General features: G+C 41.3%; 1 protein-coding gene across 1 annotated transcript in view; it reads right to left on the minus strand.

Moving 5' to 3' along the window:
* Positions 1 to 15,971, minus strand: part of RICTOR (RPTOR independent companion of MTOR, complex 2) — a 37,072-nt gene extending 21,101 nt beyond the window's left edge. Inside the window, exons 1-14 of the mRNA XM_015420163.1 lie at positions 15,806 to 15,971; positions 14,790 to 14,857; positions 14,282 to 14,349; positions 12,253 to 12,335; positions 9,427 to 9,514; positions 7,763 to 7,853; positions 7,496 to 7,562; positions 7,297 to 7,377; positions 6,188 to 6,288; positions 4,487 to 4,649; positions 3,629 to 3,730; positions 3,299 to 3,345; positions 1,095 to 1,230; positions 63 to 262 (exon numbers count right to left, since the gene is read on the minus strand). Of these exons, the coding sequence (XP_015275649.1) occupies positions 63 to 262; positions 1,095 to 1,230; positions 3,299 to 3,345; positions 3,629 to 3,730; positions 4,487 to 4,649; positions 6,188 to 6,288; positions 7,297 to 7,377; positions 7,496 to 7,562; positions 7,763 to 7,853; positions 9,427 to 9,514; positions 12,253 to 12,335; positions 14,282 to 14,315 (1,193 nt within the window). The 5' untranslated portion in view covers positions 14,316 to 14,349; positions 14,790 to 14,857; positions 15,806 to 15,971. The remainder of the gene's footprint in view (positions 1 to 62; positions 263 to 1,094; positions 1,231 to 3,298; positions 3,346 to 3,628; positions 3,731 to 4,486; positions 4,650 to 6,187; positions 6,289 to 7,296; positions 7,378 to 7,495; positions 7,563 to 7,762; positions 7,854 to 9,426; positions 9,515 to 12,252; positions 12,336 to 14,281; positions 14,350 to 14,789; positions 14,858 to 15,805) is intronic.
* Between the last annotated feature and the right edge of the window lie 9,586 nt (positions 15,972 to 25,557).

Genomic DNA, 25,557 nt, shown 5'->3' on the forward strand with positions numbered 1-25,557 from the left:
CAGAATGGGGGGGGGGGACCTGAGCTCTTTAAGACAGTTTCATAATGGAGAATGGTACTCACCACTGAAATACGTTACACTTTTCAAGCATTTTCACTCCATGGGGATGGCAGGAGAGTGTACCAAAAAATAAGAAGTAGTGCTGGCTGAGAGTGTTAAGTAACCCATTGTTTTGGAGACTTCGTTCTGGTTTCATTCCAGAGGAAGAATTGAGCCACTGTACAATATCTTTTACTAACTCCTCAAGGTAGCCTTGACCATCCTGATTAAAAGTAACAGGAAAGCAACAGTTTTAGTTTATTTTGCACCCTCCTCGCCTCAGACTGTAAAAAAAGGACATCCATTTCTACCTCTCTCAAGATACAAGAGATAAACAATGCTTAAACAGACCAGTATCAAAGTAAATTACACCACAGGCAAACTTTGGGCTACTGGAACATGTGAGAACGTCTAAAACATTTCATCCATAAATTCAAGAACAATGTATACAATGGATTATCCAAAGACAGTTAAGTTATATATTATAGAAGAAACATTCAAACTTGAATACGACACACAAAACAGCTTTTTGAAAAAAAAAGCTGTGGACTTTCATTAGGAATTCATCCACAGGAAAAATGTGGCGAGGTCAGCAATGATGCTGGCCTCAAATGATCCTGAAAAACTGTAACTCATTCCCATGGGGATTACAGCAGTCAAAACTGTAAACAACCCTTGGGCAGTCCAAGTTCTGTCAGAGCTAACAGTGGCAGGTGAAGCTGCTCAAAAACAGGTTTCTGCCAAAGGGATCTCACACCTTCTGGTACTTTCCTCTCCCATCAGGTTCTCTGTTTTGTAAACAGACCAACCCGCCAGGAAATAGAACACAATGTTGCTTATTTTATTAATGTAATTTAATGTTTTAGGGCCCTTTCTGGTGTATTCCACATCACTTTTTCCTGCCTACTGTCTTTGCCCACAACTGTAACAATAAATATTATAAAACCCATATGACTTTTATATATTTACGGACTGGAACCTTCTAGAACATGCTCCTTCCCAAAATAATACTTTAGCTCTAGTTAGCAGCTGGAACTCAACAACATCCAACTTACCTCTTCAGATTCAAGAAGAAATTCAGTAAACTGACAACCTACAACTGTGAGTTGTTTTGACTTGGGAAAATCCAGATCCAGGTTGGCATACAATTTGCTACTGGGCTTGTAGAAATAGAGCAGTCGTCGAACAAATCTGCATTAAATAGAAGAAGTAAGTGCTTATCAATGTGTATTTCAGACAACTGCACACATCACTGGCCAGAAGAGCTGGTTTTCCCATGTGAGCATGTCGAGAGTCAAGTAATTTTGCTCTCAAAATTATACTAAATTTATCATTTATAAATACATAGAAACACCCGAGTTACCCAGGTTATTCAGAACTGTAACTGCGAGAAAAGGTAAGAAGAACTTTCTCAAGAAAGGCCAAATTAGAAAAGCAAGGAAACAAAGAATGTATGAATGATCTAAGAGAGAGAGAGAGAGAGAGAGAGAGAGCGCGCTACATGAGAAATTAATACAAATTAACAAAATGGATATAAGGCAATGGGGTGGATCCTACCCCACCTATCACTCCAGTGAGCAAAGTTTATTTTTTTATTAAGTTATTTATATCCCCACTTTCTCTTCTGGCTCAAGCTCAAAGAAAACTTGAGAAACAGAACTATTACACTGGGGCTATAAGGAAAGTGCCACTAACTATACTGGCATGATGTAGGGCCCTAAAACAAGTTCATTCAAACCTATTTGCACATTGTGAATTTCAGAAGTTAAACTGAAGTCATACAGACGTGATAAGGACCACACAAAGCAGTGCTTCTTAAAGAAATGTGGGGCAGCTGGAAAGAGCAACTTTCTTCATTCCTCCAGCCTCAAACTTGTTTGTATCCAACTAAATCTGTAAAGCAGAGACTGGAGAAATGACAGTCCCTCCAACGGGTGTGTGTGGTGAGAGTGTCAAAGTAGCACACCCTGTAGCCTTCACTCACTTCTGGAGAGACTTATTTTAAAAGTTGGAACACCCTTCCCCCCCCCAAGTCCCTGCACTATGACTGAATCATTACTGTACCACATAACGGCTTCAAACATATGGATGCTAAATCATGTGCATTTGTAGGAACAATGTTATTTTGCCCCAGCTTAGAGCCTGCACATTCACAAAGAACAGAACCGGAAAAAAGCAGTGAAAAGATGCTGGTTGGTCATATTGACAGCAATGAACTAATTGGCACTAATGGCTCTGAGTCACTGAAATAAACAATGCTATGTTTGTTGCCCATGATAACCGTAACCTGAGTTCATTCCAGAGGAGGGAAAGAATGCAGCTACTTGCTCTCAGTCTCACAGTTAAAGCAGTAAGAGGGTAAGAGTATTAGCAGTAAGAGAGAATGGGCGCTTCTGAATGGATAAAACCTTTTAACTTATTAAGCTGGTACAGAAAACCATGGAACTTAAAGCAAGCCTTGGATAATAACCAGGCCCTTAGCTTAACACAAGGCTACAAAAATGTATGGATTCAGGATGTAATAATTTTCCTTAGCATCACTGTCCATGTGGGAAAAGGAAAGCTGAATCTTTAAATTTCTGCCACAGTCAGTAAGAACTCTCTTGCTAGATTAGACCAGAGCAAAGGATCACCTAAACCTTATCATCTTTGTCAGGCGGAAGCTCACAAACTCGATAATCTTTAATCTACATACTGCTCATAGCATCTGAGAGAGCCGGCTGTAATCCAAGGGAGTTTATACTGAAATGATGCTCGCTTTTCAAGTAATGCAAGTCTACTTTTGCTGCAACACGCTAAGATTGGCTGTCAGTGCTCAGGCTGCCCATAATTTGTGACCTGATAACTCACAGCCTGTTTTATTGCCCTTTCTCTTTCATCTACACCCACAGTTTCTGGCATAAGTATCAGACTGCATGGATGAGCTTCCTTCCAGATCTAAATAGCTATGTGCTGAAAATCCTACTTCATTGAGACTATGAAGAAGATCCAAATTTACTTTCTCAAAATGCAATCTCTGCTACGAGGATACAGCTGACTACTAAGCACTCTTTAAAATAGTTTGCTTCCCTTTTGTATAAATAGTTTTTTCCCAAACAGAAACAACTGTCTTCACGTTTATTCCAACTCAGATATCAGCATCTAACACACTGTCATCATGGTTTTAAAGTTTAGGAACATGCCGTTATTTCCCAAAACATACTGAAATATGTTCTGAATCTGGTTTTTCTTTACGGAGATCTACCCAGTATCTACGTACCTGTGTAACTGTTCATCTTTAAAGTTCCTTAGATTTACATTTGGCCACTAGAAAACAACAGATATAAAATTTTGTAAGCTATACACCAGTCCTTGATAAGTTGCTCTAACAAGGGCATTTCTGCATACTAGTTTACATCCAGTCTAATTACGGACTGCATGGCACTCAGTCATAACATATTTATATAAAAACCCTCTAAATGTCTTTGTTTAGACCTGTTCAACTACAACTGGCTTATAGTTGTGAGGCAATTGTAGACCACCTTCTTTTATTTCACTGTATTCTTCTAACTTAAAAAAGGCTGAATTATTATATTACTTCGCTGCTTACCTTAAGTATGGTCCCTATCAGATTCCAATTCCAATCAAGGTTCTCTTTGTGGAGAAGAACTTGACTATCTCTAAGGTTTGTTGCCAGTGCTTCTTCTGTGTCCTGTAACAGAGCAAAAGGTGTGTGTGTGTGTGTGAAAATGCATTTTGCTGCAAGGTAAGCTCCTTGCCAGAATGTACAAATATGCAGGCTAGATTTTCATAAGCCAATAACCACCAAACATATGCCTCATTATTTTTTTAGAAACAGAACCGCAAGACACATCAAAATTTGTAATAAACAGACACAACCCCCTCTGTTTTTCATTATATACTAGACCAGGGGAGTCAAACATAAGGCCCGGGGGCCGGAACCAGCCCATCCAGGGCGCTTATGCAGCCCACAAGCAACTAATGCAAGGGAGGGAGTGGGTGGAGCCACTCCATTGTGGCTTCAGCATGGCAGAACAACCTCCTCTGTAGCAATCAAGCATCATGGGAGCATCTGTCCTGTGCTGCACTGCTGCCTCTCCAACCTGCCTATGTGGGTTTTCCTCTGCACCCCCCTCCCACCCCATGGGCCCTTTCAGTGAGGATACATCAACTCAGAGCTTACCAGCTGCTGTCCTTTATACAGTTTCCATTTCCAGTACCTGACATTACGTTTTTTGGCACACAGGGCCCAGCCCAACAAAGTGACATTTATGTCAGATCTGGCACTCATAACAAATGAGTTTGACACCTCTGTATTAGACTTTTTCAATTAAGGTCAGAATTCTAAGCAACATAGGAACTCATTCAGGTGAAACAGAGTGTCAAATTTTTAGAAAACCCGTACGTTAACAGTCTGACAACGCCCATTTCAGGATAACTACTCTACCTTTAAAATAAAGATATCCTTCTGCACACGATATTGATCCCTTTTCTGATGTGTTGACATGGCTTTCTGAACAATGTGATCTAGATGAAGGCTGTATGGCTTAGGTCCTCGTTTTTTCATTTCGTGAAAGCGTTTTAAGCAATTCAGTGCGGCGCTGGCTCGTCTACCAAGGGGAAATGTTCATAACAGGAAAATTCATTAGCATTGCAGTATAAACTCCACAATCTCGGTCTATGGATGCTATCCATAAAAATTGCCTTGTAAAGCACCAAAGAGGAAAAGAAATATTGGTGCTTGCAGTTAATGCTGCTCTTGAGTGTGTGTGGCAAGAATTAAATCTTACAGCACCTGGATCGTTCAAAAATAATTATTCCTCTCAGGTTGTTTTTTAAATATTGTTCTTCATCTCTGAACCTGTACACTTGCTGGTTTGATTTCTTAAAAATTGGATTCAGCAGTTCCTTTCCTTTCATGCAAGGCCTGGCAAACTTCACGGTGTAAACCAAAGTTTCAAAATTAGAAGGCTATTGTATCATAGACATTGGGGGGGGGGTGTTATTTTTTTTTACTCTTGAAGCTGCTGAACCTTCTAGCAGCACATTCTCAGAAAACACGTCTTTGCTAGTGGGCTAGAAAAAGATAAAGGACAAACAAGTTCCCTCAACTTTGCAATACAGTCCCAATATGAATCAAGCCCACTTCCCACAACTGCCTTTAAGCACATGCAGTGAGATCCAACCATGTTTCCCAATGGAACACATAGGTAAGCCCTAATTATCTGAAATACAGACAGTCCAGGAGTATTTCAGTTTATAGTGATTTATACACCTAGATCACCTTTACTTTGTTTGCTTTTTATCCCACCCCTTCTACAATGATTTTAGGGTGGTATACAAAGTTAGGTCCATCAGAACAGCCCTTAGTTCTTTTCAATGTTTAGGAACATGAAGCTGTTTTATATGAAATCAAATTATATGGCTCCATTTCACTCAATGTTGTCCACTCTTACTCAATATTGCCTACTCATGATCTGCAGGAGAGAATGATATTTCCCTCCACTTACTACCTGAGACACTAACTGAGCCACAGTCCCATCCCTAAACTCACATGTGTATATAACTTTGGTCTTCATCCTCCTCTTTTTACCCATTCTTTGAACTGCAGAAGGGCTTTGAAATGCCTTCCTGTAGATGGGTTGATAAACTACTTACTATAGAAAATGCTAATAGCAAAGTTCTTTGAAGCCACCCATTACTTTGGAAAGGAAATGGGTGCAGTATAAGGTATACTTTTTCTTGCTAACAACAGGCTACCTTCAGGAAATGGGAGCGAGGAGAGTTAGCTCATGTTCCCATCTTTCTCCATTTCCTATACCCATTTATGCTACTTTATACTGGGAACATTTCATACAAGGCACTGAAGCCCACCACCTGGTTCAGCAGCATGCAAAGGTCCTTCTCTAGAGGAAGGCTCTTAGCAGGAAAAAATACATGACATTCAGTTTTAGAACATATTTCGATGCACTGTTCCCCAAGCTACGTACTGAGGATACATTACCAAATATGTAAGCTTTTAAAAACATGAATTGAGGTAAATTACATACTGCAAAAAGACAGGCTTTATAGAAGTGTCCATTCAATGTGCAAATCAGTCTCCAACTTAGCACTGCATGTATTTTATTTTTAATAAAAGTATGCTTACAGTCGTTTCTCCTTTTCAATGTCAAAAGAAGCTGCCATATTCATTAAAGTTGGTAAGCAATGTAAGTGGTGGCTGTGACAATGAGGAAGAATGGTGTTTGCCTGAAAAATAGAAGCAGCTTTACAGATTTTGATTTTTCAAATGGAACCCAAGTCCCCCAGACACTGAAGACACAGTTAAGCTGAACTGAATACAGAGTTATGGGAAAACCAAATAACTTCTCACACAAAACCAGGTTAATACAAAATCTCAATGAAGAGGAAATCCTGAATCTGAAAATGAAGTAGAAGCATCATTCCTTCTAATTTCCTGTATTTACTGTAGACTTGGGTATTACTTGTAACATCACTAATACCTGTAAACTGTGGTTAGCTGCTGCACAAATAGCTCTGGAAGAAGTGTGGGGTTGTGTGATCTCGTCGCTCCCATGTGTGACGAAAATAATTATTTCCAAGTAAACCAGGATTCCAAACAATGGTTTATTTCCAGATTAGGAAACTGGCGTACAAAACAAGGGCAAACCACAGTCTGCAATAATAGCAAGATGCAGTTTTTTGCAAAACCTGGAAATAATTATTTTGTTATGTAGACGGGGAAGAGAGTGTGAGCCACAGGCTCCCAGGCTCATTCTTTAAGTGGCAAATCCTGGCTTCAATTCACACCTGAACCAAATCTGTTTTTTTAAAAAAATCATCCCTAACAGATATTTTCAGTTCATTATCCCGTTACTGAAGCTATGCAGCCGGTCTTTTCTAAGAAAAGACAAACAGCCTGCAGAAATGCAATAAGTAACATAACTGATCAGCTCATTATTCTAACTAAAGAAGCTTTTAAACTGTAAGACTGGCCTGTACTCTTGACCGGTGTGCTTGTATTACAAAGATCCAGACATCACCATTAACCCCAAGCACCATAACGCAAGCAGAGAAGGCCCAGATGCAACAGCACCCTTCCTCAACTATTCCTTTAAAAATTATTCTCTTGCCTCCAGTCAATGGAAATGAAGCCCAACCTTAAAATGAATTCCAGAGTAAAGAACGGAACAAACAACGTTTTTTTTAAAAAAGGTCCTATCTTACTGTGCGACTGAACAACAACAAAAATCTTACCATATGCAAAAGTTCACCCAGTAAGATGGTTGCTCTGACAGATATGTGGTCGTTGCTGCTTGTGATCACTTCAACCAGGCCCTGAAGGAATTAAGACATGAACGTCTGCAATAACCATTCCACTGATGCTGCCTGACAGAAGGCCCCACAATAAACCAGTATTAAACATTCATTGTTCAAATTAAAACTCTCGACTTACTTCTAAGAGTCCATTTGTAATGAAAGCCGAGAGAACGAGCGCCAAGTAATTGTCCATGAGGTCAGGTCTAGATAAATATGCAACAAGAAAAAAAAATCAGCTCTTCATTCATTTTAGCTTTCTTTTGGGCCATAAACTGACTCCCAAAGCAGCTTATAGTAATAAAAAACCCACAGGAGTTTAAAATCACTCCGAAAGGCTGTATTTTACATTCCAATACTGATGGAAAAAGTGGCACTACAAGTTAAGCCTTTTCACCATAAATACCTGGATCTGGCTCGGTGAGGTAATATAATTTTAGCTTCTGCAGCTACAAAGCCATCGGAAAGCCTCCAACTGTCTTGAAAGCGACTTGGATCTGAAACAAGAAAATATCAAGTGTGTGTGTGTGGGGGAAAGAAATAGCCTGTTTCACAATTAATTTGTTTTGGGTTTTATTGTTATTGCCTTTCCTTGTCTCCCAAATGCTACCCTTGGCTCCTGTGAGGCACACTGTGCGAAAGTACAGCATACACATAAGGGGACCCAGTAACTAGCTTCTAGAGGCCCATATCGCCCCGACAGCTTCTTTTCCTTACACTTACAAAAGCACAGATGCCCCAGCCACACTTTTTCTGTCCTGCTAATGCTAATCACACCAGGTTCATATTCATTTTGCTCTTCCTAAGCACCACTTTTAAGGTAAGCCCAGCATACAACACACACACCGTTGGTTCCATTGTTATGAAACAAGGAAAATGTTCTGAGCTAAACAAAGTTATTTTCAAAATGAACTTGTTGCATTCAGAAAACAACCAAGAAAATATGAGGCTTCACAGTTAAGCTAGCTACTTTATGGTGGTGGTGGTGGGAGCCCAGAGTTTATTTTCATAGTTTTTAACTTTCTTGTCATTATTGCCATCCTATTATCTGTCTCCACTGGTGCTCTTTACACATTGAATGTGCATAAGCATGAAAGAACAGCACAGGAATAAAGAAGTAAAAAAGGGGAATGTGAAGACCAAGCAGCAGTTTACTCAGGAATGTACCTGTTTGACCTTCCTAATGCCCCCATTTTCCATCTCTGCTCAATTATTCCCACACTGATTGGGGCAACTGGTGCAGGCAAGTTATCTTGCATATTCTGAGCAAGAAACCAACATAGTAAGTTTCCTAACAATACTTATCCACTGCAGGAAAGTAAAGTCCTCCTCAAGGAGATACCATATTATCTATTTAAAATATTTTATGCGTTGCTACTCCCCCCCAAGGGATAAATATTATTCAAAATAACATAAATTCATAAAAACCCCATACAATCACAAAAACTATACGAATCCCAAGAAAGCTACAAGGAATTCGAAAACATTAACATTACTAAAACAGCAGGCAATTATAGTATGACTGAAAGCAGAAAAAATTGTGTGGGTGAGAGAACTCTACATAAACCAATTAAATGCAATATCCTTAAAATCTAGAAACTTCAGGCTTATAAATGAACTCTTGTCCAGCCTGCTGTTAATTTTTGAACTCCAAACTGGAATTGACCTGGATTAGACCTTAGACCAAACAAACCTGGGGGATCCATAAGGCAAACATTAACAAACCTGTAGGGCCACATAATCTCTCCCCCTCCCCCTTTCATGGACAGTCTGAAAATTAAACACCTCCATGACAAACCAGAACTGCCGTTTCACTTGAACCACTCCTAACTATTTGCTCAGTTTCATCCAGGATTAAATCAGACTATAAAATAATCCAGGATTAAATCAGACTATAAATTAGTAATCCAAATTAGACCATGGTTTACCATCATGTCTGAGCCAGGCCTTGGCGATGCGGAAAGGAAATATTACCAGTGAGGGAGAGAATGACAAATGCATCCCACTCAACCACAACATACCACCAGTAGGAAGAAAAATATGGGGAACATACAGAGGCTGAATACTAACCTACACTGAGAAGTGCTTCTATAAATTCTTCTGTCACAACAGGAAGAGGGAGGCGAAATATATCATAAAGAACTTCAAGTAGGCCCCGCTATAAACAAAATGGGAATATGGTCACAAAAGTCAGTACAGATTTGTGTGTTTCTGCTGAAAACGTAAGTCAAAAATTTTAGAGGATTTTAGAGAACTGCCTAAGGAAACAAAGATGCATGCGCAATAGCTCCAAGTATCTTTTTGGTCCAGAATTCTGCTTCCCCTTTACCCTTTCGTGCATGTACCCCCTTGGCAAAATAGGTCATTATGGGAATGTGGAGACATTTGCAAGTTAGCTGAGCTTCAAGCCAAGAGGGAACACTGGATGAGGCCATCGGAGACCTCCTGCTTTGTACAAGCCCATGCATGCCAACGGGGTGAGGGAGAGAAGAGGGGAACCTGGACTCTCTTGAAACCTATGATGATGATCCCTCCACATGCAGGCACGGTGGCTCCACTAAAATGACACACCTCTATGTTTTACAGTTTCCTTATACTTAGCAGCAAGGGGAACTGATTTACATCTAAACATTGGATTTAGTACATCCAGTCCTTACAAGTCATAATGTATCTTGCCCACAATCTAGCCCAGCCCACCTTCACCTCAAACTCTGATTACAGTGAGGGTGAAGAAGTACAGCCTGGACCATCCAAAGCTCCCCGCTGGCATTGCACATTCTGTACAGTGAAAAACAGCTACCTGATATTCAGGAATTATCACCACTTAATATTATCTAAGGGTGTACATTTAGTAAAGCTGAACAACAACAAAAAAACCCTGAAAAAAACTTCTTCGCCATTTTTTTGGTATTCGGCATACCAAATCAGATCCCCTGAGCTGATTCGGCTGCCAAATACTGAATACTGGAAAAAAAACAAAAAAAAAAATCAGGTTTTTTTCCGGCTTTCTCAGGGAGACACTGCTGCTTGCCTTTCCCCCATCCCCATAGGAAACAATGGAGGATTGGGGCCCTTTGGATGCCCTTAGAATTGAACCCCCAGTCCAATCTTTTCCAAACGTGGGGAGACTTTTGGGTAGAGGCTCTAGCAGCTGCAGTACAAATTTGGTGCCTCTACCTCAAACCCTCTCCCCCCCAGCCCTCTGAATACTTGTTAAAAGATTTTTGCCATTGACTACAATGGCCCCATAGGATATAATGGAGTCGAAAATTTTTGGGAACAATGAAAAATTTTGGGTACCAATAGAATACCAGTATTGGCATTTGGGTATATTTGGGAATCCCGAAAAAATCCAGCTTTATTATATCCGAATCTGAAAAAAAACTGATTTTTTTTCCTGCACACCCCTAATATTACCATCACTTAATATTAATATCATCACTTAATATTATAGAATATGTACTGTACTTCAGTGCTGCTTTTTAGAAACACAGCCATAATAAAACACAGCTTTCATATTATATACCCTCATGCAGTTTTACTTCCCATTAACTACAGAAAGATCAATAATGCCTGCTTCAAGACTGAAATGTCGAGTAAGTTATAACTACAATGCAATGCAATTAACTTGATAAAACACTACCTTGTTAAACTTTTGAGTCCAGTGGCCCCTTTAAGACTAACAAAGTTTAATTCTAGGTATAAGCTTTCATGTGCATGCACACTTCTTCAGATACACTGAAACAGGCTTCCTTAAGCCTTACATATAGGTGTGGGGGGGGTGAGTTGTCAGGAAGAGTCAAGATGCATAAGTAACAAAATTGAGAAAACTGAGAAACCTGTAGGAGAAACATTTCAACCTCCCAGGGCACTCCATGGGGGACCTCAAAGAAACTGGACTCAAAACTTAGTTCTCACATCTGTTGTTAACTCTTTTATTATATGTATGCTAATTTGCTGCTATCCACAGGTCTTATCAACTGCATTGATCCAGTCTTAGCTATACTTATTGCTTAGTTACTTATGCATCTTGACTCTAACAAACCCTTCCTGGCAACTAGCCCCCCCCCCCATATGTAAGGATTGAGGAAATCTGTTTCAATATATCTGCAGAAGTGTGCATGTACACTAAAATCCTATACCCAGAATTAAACTTTGTTGGTCTTAAAGGTGCCACTGGACTCAAACTTTGTTCTACTGCTTCAGACCAACACAGGTACCCACCTGAACCACCTTGTCAGTTATTCTTCCCAAAGTTCATAAAAACACCTCTTTTCAAAATTCTGTTTTCTTGTTCACAGGGGGGGGGGGGGAAGCTGGGCTCTAATTTCATTGATACAAGTAACAGCACAATCCTAAACACTGAAGTCAACAGATATAAAAGGGGTAACTCTGGTTCAGACTAAGCTGTAAGTCTATGATTTGGGTCACTGTCAAAGATTGGGGGCCATGAACCACTGTGATGCCACAGAGTTTGTCTGCAACAACTCAGCCAGTGTTCTCCACCTCTCCTTGCAGCAGAGTATCTGAATGGACTTCTCACTTGTGACTCCTCTGTCACATCTATCTATTGAACCAAGATCCCCTTTGAATAGCTGGGACTCTTCTCAAGTTGCTGTTCACCTGCAGCTCTCCAACTCTGTTCACCCACACAGGAGCTGAGCTTTCGTGGCCTGTGGGGTTATCTGTCTAGGCATCTGAGCCTTGGTGGTTCAACATCACTTCTAATCAGCTTAACCTTTCATGCTGTGAAGGCATCGGAGGCCAGGCCACAATCCCATCAGCAGTACAATAAGATGGCACAAATCCATGACATTAACAGGAACACAAGAAGAAAACTGAGTACCACCTATGAAGGCACAAACAATTCAAGAGTTCTTCCTGTAAAATACATACCCGGATTTCCATGTTAGGTATGCACAGCACACCAATAAGAGACTGAATCCCAGAATTCCCAGGCTTGCACAAACTGATAATGCCTAAAATACAAGTAAATGTGTAGTTATACAACAGCGTAATGAAAGATTTTCTCATTTGTAAATGTCTACGACAGAAAGAATTATACAAAGACAGTGCAAGAATAATCCTGCATCAAGTTAAGAACATTAATACTACCATAAGCAATATGTGTATCTTCACTGCATGAATAATACAAAAATATAACTCATAGAGGCTGAGACACTTTATCTGGAAAGAATACAGCACCATTATTGTCTTTTCCATGCTAATACAATGGAACCCCTTTAGAAAATCTATTACAACACAGAACCCTAGTTGATCAGACCAAGGGTTAATCTACACCATCACTAACTTTCCGACAGTGGTAACTGGGTAGCTTAAGAGCAGGGCATGACATAATTATCTGGCCCTCTTTGCTCCTAGTGTCTCATATTAAGAATAGCACCTAAACATGAAAGTATTATTACATTATATTACTGTTATTAACCCAGGATTTCCCATGTATTTGAGAACAATTGTTTCAAAGCCATTTTAAAGCTAGTGCCCATCAACACATCTTATGGCGATAATTCCATAATTATGGGAAGATACATGAAGAAGTGTTAATTATATTCCAGAATCTACCAATATTAATTTTATATGGTGATTGATTATTCTAGTATCATGGGCGGGGGGATTCTTTATCCATTTTCTCCAGGGGTTGTTTCGCAGAAAAAGAGCTAGGGGAACTCATTAGCATAACTCATTAGCATATGCCACACCCCCTGACACCACCGGAAGTGTGTCATAAGGCCACACCCCTGACATCACCGGAAGTGTGTCATAAGGCCACACACCCCGCCTCCAATGGTCCCGGCTGCCGCCGCCAGCCTTGCAGCTCCACTGCCGAGCCCCATGAGGGGCCCGGTGGTGGACCTGCAAGGCCGGCGGGAGTGCAAGGAAGCTCCGCAAAGGCCCTCCCTGGCCCCAGGCAGGCAGGGATGGGGAGAGGCAGGGAGGAATCAACTTACCCTCCCTCTTCTCCTGCCTCCTCCTGCCTGAATGAGGGCCGGAAGCGGGGCAGCCGGAAGCAGGGGGTGGGGCTTCGTCATGTGCCCCGCCCCCCATACCTCATCCGGGGGAACTGCGATCCCCCGCATTCCCCCCCGAAATGACCTCTGATTTTCTCTGAATCATTCAGTTTCCCTCCTTGTCATGTCTTTCCTTGGAAGTCTGTTTTAATCATTCCTCATAGAGAAAATGCTCTAACCCACTGATTTTACTTCTCTGTAATCTTCCCAACATCTCTTTTTGGAATGGGTTGACAACAACCATAAATGCAGTATTCCAAATACGGATGTACCACAGATTCATGTAACTGCACTGTGATATTGGTCATTTCATAAACACCACGAAAACCCGATTTCTTGCTACATTCCATTGCTGAAACTGTTTATTCATACCCTGTATTTTTTGTTATTTAATCAGTTAGCAGTCCTTAAAAAGCTTAATTTGTGACAAGCTATGTGTTTTTTGTTTTGTTAAAAGGTCAACAATATCACATCTGAATTCTTTAACCCTAGTGTATATACCATCCACATTTTTAATCTGTCGGTATAACTGCAAACTTTCTCTTGCATTATCTCAATCTGACTTAAGTTCTTCAGACACCCACCTCAAGTGTTTTCCATAATAATAAACCTGGAAAAACTTCAATAATTCATGTCCAATTACACAGAAGAATGGAATTTGGTATTGGTGCAGAATTCAACTTCCATTTGTTTTAAAAAAGGAATGTCTAGACTCCGGTTTCAGACATTTCAGTAGACACTGCTGGCACATTTCAAGCCTATCTTCAAGGCCTTAAGAACCAGACTGCCTTCTCAAGATGATGTATTTTGCAATCAATAGCAAATTCCCCACACTCAAAATAGGCTACTTTTACATTTATTTAACTTGTGCTTCAAAGCTGAAACTGAAAATTTACCTGCCCATGAACGAAATGCCGCTACTATTCCCATTTTGCTTGCTGAGAGCCGTGCTTCTCTGTCCTCTCTGAAGTGGGGAAAAAGATTATATAAAGATATTAAGGGTATTTATTCATAATCTATTGTCCATTAAAATGGCGTACCTAATGAGAATGTATGATAACCTTAAAAGGAGAGCCAAATTCTTTACTACAAATGTATTACTTACAAAAAATGTTCCTAAGAAGCATTCAAAACAGAGAATGTTCACAACCAAACACAAAATATTCTGTCCGTCTAACTATTCAACAGCAATACTGTCAATGCAACCCAAGCTCAGATGACTCAGGCCAGGCTGCAGAGCTCCAGTTGTTAATATGAGTAACTGACATGCATGATCCAGTTCAGCCTTCTTAGGAAGACAAGTAACACAGATGTTAATATAAATTTACTGACCTGGCCCAAGGAGCTTTGAACGTTTTAAATAAATACCTTAAGCTCAAAGTCTACTGAAGTGTGACTACTTACTTGAGCTGTCCCTCTGCAGTGTCTGGATTGTGCCTGTAGTGAAAGTCTGTGTATGGAGCTAAAATCCGCTGCAAAGAGGGAAGCAAAAGGTTCATTCATTTTTAGTGCCACCACTGTACACGGTTTTTGCTATCTGATGCCTATCATTACACTATTTGTTTAAAAAGCAATTAAAAATTGTTTCTTCCTATTGTTTCTTCCTTCAAGGTATTTCTTATGAGTCACAAATCATCAGCTGTACTGCATACAGCGAGGCATGTGATTAGCACTGCCTGCCATTCCTTAGCTTTCTATTAGTTGGCTGCACTAGAAAAAATTTCATTTGCACTACAGCCATGTGTTAAACATCAAGATATGGATGATGCCCCTTTCTTTCCACCTATACTGTACTACAGTGCTTTTCCTAGACCTAGTTGCTTTCTTCACAGGCCTCAAGATAAGCGAATATAAAGTTCATAAAGAGAAATCTATTAGGAGGCCCATTTCTGAGCGAATCCTCAGTCACTCCGACTGTTAAACAGATGTCTACCAAACTAATAATGATGCACCAAGTTGGCAGCTCTGAAAAGCTTACTTTACAATACTTTTCATTATACAAACACTCATGACAGAAGGCAACTAATGACAGATCCCCCCAAAAATTCCCACTATGGCAATTAGCATGCGTTCCACTGTTAGGAACTGCACTGCCATGATCCAGTCTGCAAGCAAGCTTTAATCTTTTTATAGGCAGGTGCAGCAGTAGTGAGACATATCCTATTTTCAAATGACAACAGAGTTTGAAAAATTCTGCTGTGTGGAATGGATATTTTCCCCCTCTAAAAATATAATTTCTACCATACTGCAAAGTGTCTCAGTCATCAGCTCATTAGTTAGGAAGTGAAAAACTAATCAGATAATATGAAGAGAGTACTCTGCAGAGCCCACTAGGGATTTTTTTTAAAAAAATGTCTTCATATATCTGTATAGAGGAGGTAGAGATACACTAAGAGTGGATAACAATGTGCAGCTCCTACCTCTAGCTCGACATCTGCTCGCACGTACTGCCGAGTCTTTGGATGATTGAGAAGATGCAAGACGGTTGTTATGAGAGCTTCATTTATGCGACTTAACTGACAATCAATCACATTCTTCAAAATGGTACTCAGACCACCCCGAAGAGCAACTATTTCTGGATTCTGAATGGCTGAAAGAGCAGAACAATAGAGTTAATGATAATGCTTAGTTACTTTTAGAAGGTACTCTGAAACAGAGCCACCATCTAAATGTCTCTGATGGTATGCTCAAGATTACACAGCTTCTCAAAGCACATATGTAGAGAGAGACCCATTACTCATATTCCTTATGAGTGTGTGTAAAGTAAACAACTAAGGTGGGTGCAACTGCGCAATCAGCAAAATATATATGTCCTGCTGTGCTTTAAAATGTTTTGTCCAGAACACAAAAAGAGGCAGCCATTAGCCAAGGAAAATGAAACGGAACAAACTTTTCCTACTGGAGTGTTCCCATGCTGAGCAGGTGGCCACCTTGCTCAATGTCCCTTCCTCATCAGCTGCTGACGGGATGAGAGCAGGATCGATTTAGTAGGGGAGCTGTACTATGGAGCTCCCTTTCTAGAAAGGTTCACCAGGTTAATTTAATATTTTCTTTCAAAAAGGATGGTCCTCCATGCCACGGGTTCACGTGCCCTCCCATTCTACTCCCCCCACTGGGGGGGGGGTGTTTTACATTCCATGCACTGTTTAGCACAAGTCATTGGTCGGCACTTATTTCCAAAGATGGAAAGTAAGCTTTCTGCTTTCTCTCCAAACGAAAACTGAAAAACGAATGGATTGCCAAACCCAGTCTGGAGGGAATATAAAGTATAGTTTGTATGTTTGGACTTGTTGGCAAACCTTTTATTTTGCACTAAATTTCCCATTGAAAGTAAAGTCACAAGTATGGGTCAGGGAGACAGAAGGAACACACAAGCCTGCAGTTGTTCACAATCCTCCAAATTTTGGATTGCTGAATTGTCTGTACTAAGTGATTTGGTTATTGTGTGCTTTTTGTCTTGAACTCCCTCCCCCCCACTTTAGGAAGTCTTAATGATTTTTCTTCTTGTTGCTGGAGGTCACCTCAAAGATCTATGTAGCAAGACAGAAATGTATAACAAACCAAATAGATCTAGAAATTAGACATGGCATAGTCCAATGGGCTGTACTGCAGACAGCTCTTAAAGCTGAATAAACAAACTCTGGGAGGGCAGGTCTATTTAATGGCTATAAGCAAAAAAAGCTAAAAACGTGGGGAGGCACTAGGCCCATAATTAACAGACAACAGCGAGGACAAACAGAAGAAGGCTATCTACAACAGCTTGGCTGGAGCTTCTGGCTGGTCCCCTGGGAACACTTCTGCATTCTCCTACTTCTTCCTTCTTGCAGAAGATGCTTACCCAGTTCACAGATTATAGCAATACATGCTCGAACCATCCTATCCCTCTCCTGAAGGCCATCGTTTCCAACTGCTATCAAGGAATTGGTAACAGAACTAGGAAATAATGAAGCGTTCACAGTGATCATCTGTGAAAATCAAAGAAAGGAACAGTGTTACAGGAATCCATGCACTGTATTTTCAGTAAGATTATGGGGATACGCTAATGGAATCAGATTGTTTGTGATTAAATTAGATTTTTTTTCTCAGCACAAACCTGGTTTACTATTCTGCCTTTCTGTATCTAACTCCCTGATTAGAATTTCCTTCCGAAAAAGGCAAATAGATGATCTGACCTTAAGAACATAAGAGACGCCAATGTTGGATCAGGCCAAAGGCCCATCCAGTCCAACACTCTGTGTCACACAGTGGCCAGAAATACCAGTGCCATCAGAAGGTCCACCAGTGGGGCCACTGTGGGCCACTGTGGGACCTTGCAGCTTACAAGGGAAGCAGTAAGAGCAAGGGGCTACAGAACACCTTTTAGTCGCCTTGTTCAATATACTAAAAGCAACTAAGGGATAACTTTCAGTTAGTATACAATATTTGGAACTGCTCTTGGAGGAATAAAAGAACTCTTCCCCTCTCTTCCTAACAATTCAAACCTCTCTCTACAAAGTACTAAACATGGGGGGGGGACACATTGTTTTATCTTCAGATCACCTTTCAATAAAAATTCTATATGACTGTACAATTTTTAAGTACAGTTATATAGAATTTTTAACTGCTGCTTTGTAAACTATGATTTGCCGCCCACAGAACAGGAAGCACCTCCAGAAGAGGGTTCAAAGAAAAACCCGCACTCTTCCCCACCTACAAAGGGAGAACCATTATTATTATTATTATTATTATTATTATTATTACTATTATTATTTCCAGAGACTGCTTCCCCATGTTTTACTGCAGCCCTATTCAAGGATACAATTAAATACAGGAAAATACAATAAAACCTATCATGATGGCATTTACAATGGCATGAACAAGTTTATGCTGATCATGGGTGGCAGAAAAGTACAAACAAGTGATCTCTTCCAGCAAGCACTGTTTCCCTGTTTTATAGGGCAGGAAAGTGGAAGGCACTGTTAATGATGTACTATCTACAGTCTGATCTACTGAAAATGGCAGAAACCAAAATCCCTTCTCATAAGACACTCAAAAGCTTGTGTACTGTCCTTGTTTCCCCCCCCCCCCCACAACTTCTATCTTACTGCAGACAGCAGCAACTTGGGAGTTATCTTGACTAATTTCCTCAATATAGTCTTTGAAATAAGCTTTGCAAACATTCCTTTCGAGCTGAAGAGTAAGGCATCAAGAGAACAGAACCCCCAAAAGGGCAGGTTAGTATAAACATGTAACAAAATTCTTCTTGACTTTAACAGAAGCATATTACACCCTGAGATGGATTTTTAATATTGTGAACCTCCAAACTCTCAGAGGTCTGGCGTTGCTTATAGGATGCTTTTGAAATTGGTTTACTACTTCAAATTAACTGGTACAGTTTAAAATATTCACTGGAGTACTACAGAAACAAGTCAAGCAGATCAAAAGCAGCAGGGAGATGAAACTGAAAAAGGCTTTGCTCTCAGCATTACAAACAGGACTTACTTTGTTTAGTACAATCATCAATTTATCTAATTCTCAACTGTGGCCCCATCTGCAGATACTTAAATCCACAGATCAGGGCCACAATGACAGGAGATGTTTTGGCAGAAAAATCTGAAGCCTTCACAGAAAAGAGGTGTGTGGATTAAAATACACCAAAGCTGGCCACCGTTGCAGTGAGGGTGGGAGGAAGAAGACTGGTAGCCTAGTGGGTTCCCCACCACACAAATGGATCATTGGGTCCCCAGGTAGAGGCTGCCAGGGGAACAAAGGAAGGAAAGCTGAAGGCCAGGAGCTGATAAAGGTTTCAGGGGTATTTAGTAATTATCATATGGCATTGTGTGTCGTATAGCCAGGAGATCTTAAGATTGTCTGGAAGTCAAAAGTTCTAGCTCTTTTAGCCTTATGCACCACTAGGTGGCGAGCTAGACTTGTTTTTTAGGCAAGAGACGTTTCAGAGGTGGTTTGCCACTGCCTGCCTCTATGTCACACCCCTGGTATTCCTTGGAGGTCGCCCTTCCAAATACTAGCCAGGGCGACCCTGCTTAGCTTCCAAGATCTGATGGGACTGGGCTAGCCTAGGCTATCCAGGTCAGGGCAGCTCAGGGGTGAGAAAGGGAGAAGGAAGCAGGAAAAGGGGAGTTGTTATGGGAACTTTCATAGAAGGGGAAGAGGAAATAGAGGGTCTCTTGCATTGCAATTCCAACTTTTCACTCTATATTTAGATCACTGTTTGCAACAGACTAACTAGACTTCACCACCCCATTCAAGGGCATTTCACAATGTGATGCTTTCCCAGTTGAGGACGCATTGTCCTTGCTCCACCTTCCCTGAAGTGGAGGACATGCAAAGTCTCAGACTGGAAAGAGGAGGGGATTACACCACCTTGTTCCTCAGCCTTACCATATCCTCTGCTCTTCCACACTGCCTGAGCAGGGGTACTTCATTCTCCCTGACTGCTGCAGCCCTTCCTTAAATAGGCCGCCCTTCCAATCCCCTCCCCTGGCTTGCTCCTCCCTTCTACCCCTTCCCCCAACCAGATGTGTCCTGAAGTCCTGTCTCAGTTTCAGCTGCTCCCAGCTCTGGAGCAGCCAGGCTGCTCACTTTCACAGGCAGGGCTTGAGGATGTTAGTGGCTCCATTTGGCTGACAAACTCTAGTACTGAACCTAGAGTCCGCAGCCCCTCCCTTCCTGTTCTGAGTGTGTCCAGGCCTGCTATATCAGCTGCCACTTGTGGCTGGCTTGTCTCAGCCAAGGTAAATTGATCTGGCAGGTCCCCTCACTGGATGCACAAATATGGAAGCAAGGGTTTGGATCCAGCAGAGGAATTACCCAATTTTTGCCAACTGCCCTCTCCTGCCACAAATCTACTCCTCTCCCTTCACACTGTCCCCTAAAAGCAACACTTTAGGGAACATTATGGACTCTGGTGGGATGAAGAGAGCAAGAAAATCATGCACTGTGAGTGGAAATCCAGCCTGCCTTTAAAAATCCTATACTAAACCCAATCCAAGGTGTTTGCAAATTATCCAGCACTTCCATGGTCATACGCAGTTTGGCACAGGGCTATTCCATATAATACTGCAGTTTACTGTACCTTTCTTACTAAACGAAGCGCCTGCGTCCGTTCTACTTCATTACTCTGCTGTATGTCAATGCACCTAAAATTTTAAAAGTTAAAGAATGTAGGTTAGATTTTTAATCTCGTCATTCGGATTCAGATGAAAGAAGAGAGTGTTTAATTTTATTCTGCCAACACTGCAGACATTTAAAGTACAGATGCATGTCATTTAAAAGAGTGAATGTTGAAATTATTTCCCTGGAACATTCACAAATATTTATATTATACAGTCTTTAGGCTAAAGCAACATATGACAACCATGGGCCTGTTTCAGGTAATGACTGGTCCTACACATTGTTCAGGTCACACTCTTGATATGGTATTTTGTCCTAGGTTGGATGAATGTGATCTGAGGGTAGAGGAATCTATGGTGGTTCCTTCGTCATGGACAAATGACTATTTGCTCAATAGATAATAAGACTCTGCAGGGGTGGGTGGTCTTTTAAAGTGATCAGCCCCAGAGCCTGTTGTATGTTAATCAGATAGCAGGAAGATCATTAGGATCTAACTGACAGTTCAGTGACAGCTACATGTCAGCAGGTGGACTGATAAGCCTGTTCTATCCGGTTATGGCTGGCACTGGACAGTGTGCAGTCATCATGACTCAGCTTGTTGCTGATTGGTGCTACTGTGTATATAAGTCTGTACAGAAGCCATGTACGCTCTCTTCGGAGGTAACAAGTGTCTGGCGAAGCATTTTGTCTGTGTATTCTGTGAATAAACCCTTGTATATAGTGTACCACTGGACTGTGCAGTGTGGTTACTATAGAGGGACAGAACAGCAAAGAACTGGTAAGAGCTGGGAGGCTGGAAAGTCTGCTAAGGTGCTGCCTTGGCTTAGACTGGTCTGGGGACCACTACACACGCTCTGCGCAACAGAGCCAGATGGATGCAAGTGGCTTTTTGACCACTCTAGGGGATTTTCATGATGATATGGTTGGTGCTCTTGTCAATGCCCTGGCTGACCTCTGGAATGAGGAGATGACTGTGTGGTTAACACCCTCAGGTGTTAGAGCCCAGGTAGGCCCTTGGTTTACTGAGGGGCAGGGAGTGCAGAAAACACAAAGGAGGACAGCTAGTGTTACAATGGCTCTTTGTGTGTGCCTTTGCACATCAGAGCTAGCCTGCACAATAAGGTTTTCTTTAACCTGACCTTGTATGCATTTCATGTATGTATTTATTAAACTATTTATATCCTGCCATTCCTTGTGGTTCAAGGCAGTATTTTTCATGGGAATGAGCGAGAATTGGGTACAAAAATAGTAGATCTGGCAGCCCACATGTGAGGAGATGTATAGAAAAATTGCTTTCTGCTTTCTATATCCACATGCCTTCTCCTGTGATTACATTATGATAACATGCTGTGTCTTATTTCCTGTTGCAAGCCAAATGGTGAGGCCACATGGCCTCAATAGCCATGCCATAAACCCACATTCTTTCGCACTTTCATGCCAAAAGCCAGACCTCATGGCTACACTTTCTGACCCACATGCGACAAGTCACGTACTCAATGAAGTAGCTGGAGTTTGGGGTCAACTGACTGCAGGCAGGGTCTCCAAACTCCTAGCCAATCTATACACACACCTGATGTGCAGCTATGGCAACCAGAAATTGGCCACACACCCCTGTTACTCTGATTGGCCAAAGGCCACGGCTAGTCATGATTAGCTTGGGGTATAATTGTTTGATCCCTATGGGAGTGAGTTCTCTTGCTCTTGCTCTCTCCCCTGTCATTGTCTGTTTTATTGCACCTGAAATGCTGTCTCTTGGAAAACAAAGACCTGCTTTGTGACTTGGACCACATGCTTATGCAAAGATGGGATTTCCCTTCAAAATCCCTTGGTAGATACTTGGACTGTTGGATGTTTCTGAATTTGGTAACTATGAATCTCATTAATGTGTAGTTAAGGCAAATTGCCCTAGCCTTTGTTGTTTTGTAATCTCCTAGTCTGTTTGCTGTGCTCAGTACTGAATAAAGATCCTTCTTATTTCTAATAGTCTCTGAGGTTGTAACTTAAATTCCAAGTCTAAGTCTTGTGCCTAACCCTGACCACATACGCTACCATTGGAGGGTAAAAAGCGTGCATCTCTGGATTGAGTTGCTAATGTGTTCTGTCCCAGATGCCAACTAAGGGTTTGGAATCTCTTCCCTTAGGAAAAGCAGGGACTAGTGAAAAGAGGTTTTGGTGGCAAATTGTCTGGAAACCAAGAGGGTATAGACCATCTCGTGGTTTGTTGTTTAATGTACTGAAAAGTACAGGATTCCCTCTCATCCCTGGACTGGCCTGAGTGGGCTAATCCTGTACAGGAGATAATCTCTGCAACCCGGTTGATATTTGGATGGGAGACCACCAAGGAAGACCAGGGTTGCTATGCAGAGGAAGGCAATGGCAAACCACCTCTGCTTACGTCTTGCCTTGATGACCCTACAGTCCTGGGGTTACCAGGAGTTGGTTGCAACTTGACATGCAACTTAATGGTATACAATTTTAGAACAAAATACATTTATGAAAAGTTTAACAGCTATTAACTAGTGCAGTAAGAAATGAATTTACCTCTCATGCATACTGTACTCTCCCAGTTTAAAGCATTAAGAGTACACAATAGGGGTGTGCATTTGGCATAAACCGAGCCAAAAAAATACCTTGCCGGTATTTGTCCCAACAAATTATTTAAGCCGAATACAGATCAGAGAATTGGTATTTGTTGGGTATTATTTAAGCCAAATACAGATCAGAGAATCCGATAGGCTACTGGTATAGCTGAGCCCGAATAAAGCCAATTTTTTTCCAGCTTTCATTCAGGTATATTCAGCTATACCAAATGGCTGGTGGGGTCCTCTTGCAGCTTAGTTTAAACTGAGCTGCAAGAGCCAGCCCAGGATTGACCAGGGTAGCAGGAGCTGAGAGCTCTGTGCCAGCTCAGCTGGGGCTGGCTCCTCCCAAGCGGCAAAGGAAGCGGCAAGGGAAGCCAACCCAGCCAAGGCGGCGCGAGCTCTCAGCTCCCACTGCCCCAGTTGATCCTCTCTTGCCCCCTTCCCCCCACATGCAGATCCTGGGGCCAGCTTCTCCTGTGGCGTGATTTAAACCACGCTGCAGGAGAAGCCAAGGCAGCCCCCAGGGTCAGGCTAGCTTTAAAAAAATCAGTATTTTTCTTCTTCGATCTATTGGGCCCCCCAAAATTTGGGATTTCCAAAGAAATCCCAGATCCAAATACCATATCAGTACTGGGATCTGTTTTTTTCCAGAAATACTGATATTTTTTTTAGGGGTGAGGGGTTCCAATAGGCCCTAGAAAATGATTGAACTTTTTCAAAGATAGACAAGCACACAGTTAAAAGATTCCAAAATCCCAACAATGTTGTAAAAAAGCTAGGCTATACTATCAGTATTTAGTAATGAGTCCTGTTTTTGTGCTTCCTCTTTGTATCCTCCATTCATTTTAATGTACAGTTAAATGTGATTCCACTGCAGTGAAAGATTTACTTGATTACCTAGAGGCCAGTTCAAGGAAAGGTAGTTAACTGCAACCTGGAACTGAAGTTACCTGGCTATCAAGTAATCCACTTTTAACTTTAACACCTTCTGCAGAATACTGGAATCTCCGATAAGGTACCGAAGGGCTCGTAGTCCTGCTGCTCGGACCTCCTTTGCTTCATTCAGTAAAGCTAACCGCAAACTACAAGACAAACAATGAGAAAATCATGAAGGTATACCCCTGTTATTATTTAAAACTGACTCCCCCCCCCCCCCCACCCCCCATTATTGTTCTATGTGACTCGGTTAGATCCATGTTTGAACACATCAGACCTGATGCAGCTATTGCCTGAGGTATGAAGACTCTGAAGTCTGGGTGAAAACCAAACTGTGTTTTTCTTGCCAGCATTATTTCTATTGCTAAAAACTTCACGTGGCTGAGAGCAAGTTAGAATGTCTACTGCTGCCACAAAGAGGGCAAGGAAGAAATATCTGCCCTCTTTTTCTACAGTTACACAATTCCAAGCGCACAAAGATTTAAAAAATGCGAGTAACAGAATATGCTTTGCACTTCAAAGCTGACTGGAGTCACCCACTAATGCTAATTGTGAACACTCGACAGTTCAGAGAGCATTCAACAATACCTACCCATCTAAGCCTGTGATGTCATTATTTGGAAAGGAGGGGGGAAATGTGTGTGGCCCGACACTTCCTGTTTTGAAGTTTCTTTAGATAAAAACAATTCAGTGCTAAAGAGCTTATACTTCTCAAAAGGCTCAGCTGGATGGTCCTGCTTATACAAACAGAGGGCAATTGTTCACCATTTTCAGGGTTAGAGAGGATATGTCCCTGTGATCACACTGGTTAGTGACAGAGTTCTTTGCTTACCTCCACAGCTATTTCAGGAAATCATCTGCCTTGGGGCCTTTGGCTCTCCCATAGCAGAGTCCAACCTTTTTCTGGCTGGCACACATTAATGGTATTTTTTTTGTGTGTGAAGTTCAAAGACAGCACTTCTAGACATCTTGTAATATAATCATTCTTGATCACCCTTGTTTCCGTTCTCCATTGAAGATTCTTATTAGATTAATCTGTGTCTAATCTCAGATAACCTACATCCCCATCACACATGAACTCTGAGCTATAATCTTGGCTGTTTCAGACGACAATAATAATGATGAAAAATTGCTGTAAAGTTCACAAATCACAATGAATAGACAATAATAACTAGTACAGAATTGACGCTTGATGATGTTTATAATTTCTATGTTTTCAGAACACAGGACGTCAAATACGGAAGGTGAGCGATACGAACATCTCGAGTGGTTGTTCGTTTCGAGACAACTCTTTTTCAACCAAATTCAGTTCTCTGGTTGTCTTATTGTGTTTAGCTGTGATATCAATCTTATCTTATCCAACATCCGTAAAGCACATAGGCTAACAAGTTTTAACAGCACAAGGGCTAACAAATTCTAAATTCGGACAACAAGTCTGAATTTGGTTGAAAAAGAGTTGGTCTGCAGCAGAACAGCTGGATTTGAGTCCAGCAGCACCATAGAGACCAATGAGATTTTCAGTGTATGAGCTTTCAAGAGCA

This window comes from Gekko japonicus, unplaced genomic scaffold (assembly GCF_001447785.1).
Source record: "Gekko japonicus isolate JY-2015 unplaced genomic scaffold, Gekko_japonicus_V1.1 scaffold86, whole genome shotgun sequence".
Classification (NCBI taxonomy): Eukaryota; Metazoa; Chordata; class Lepidosauria; order Squamata; family Gekkonidae; genus Gekko; species Gekko japonicus.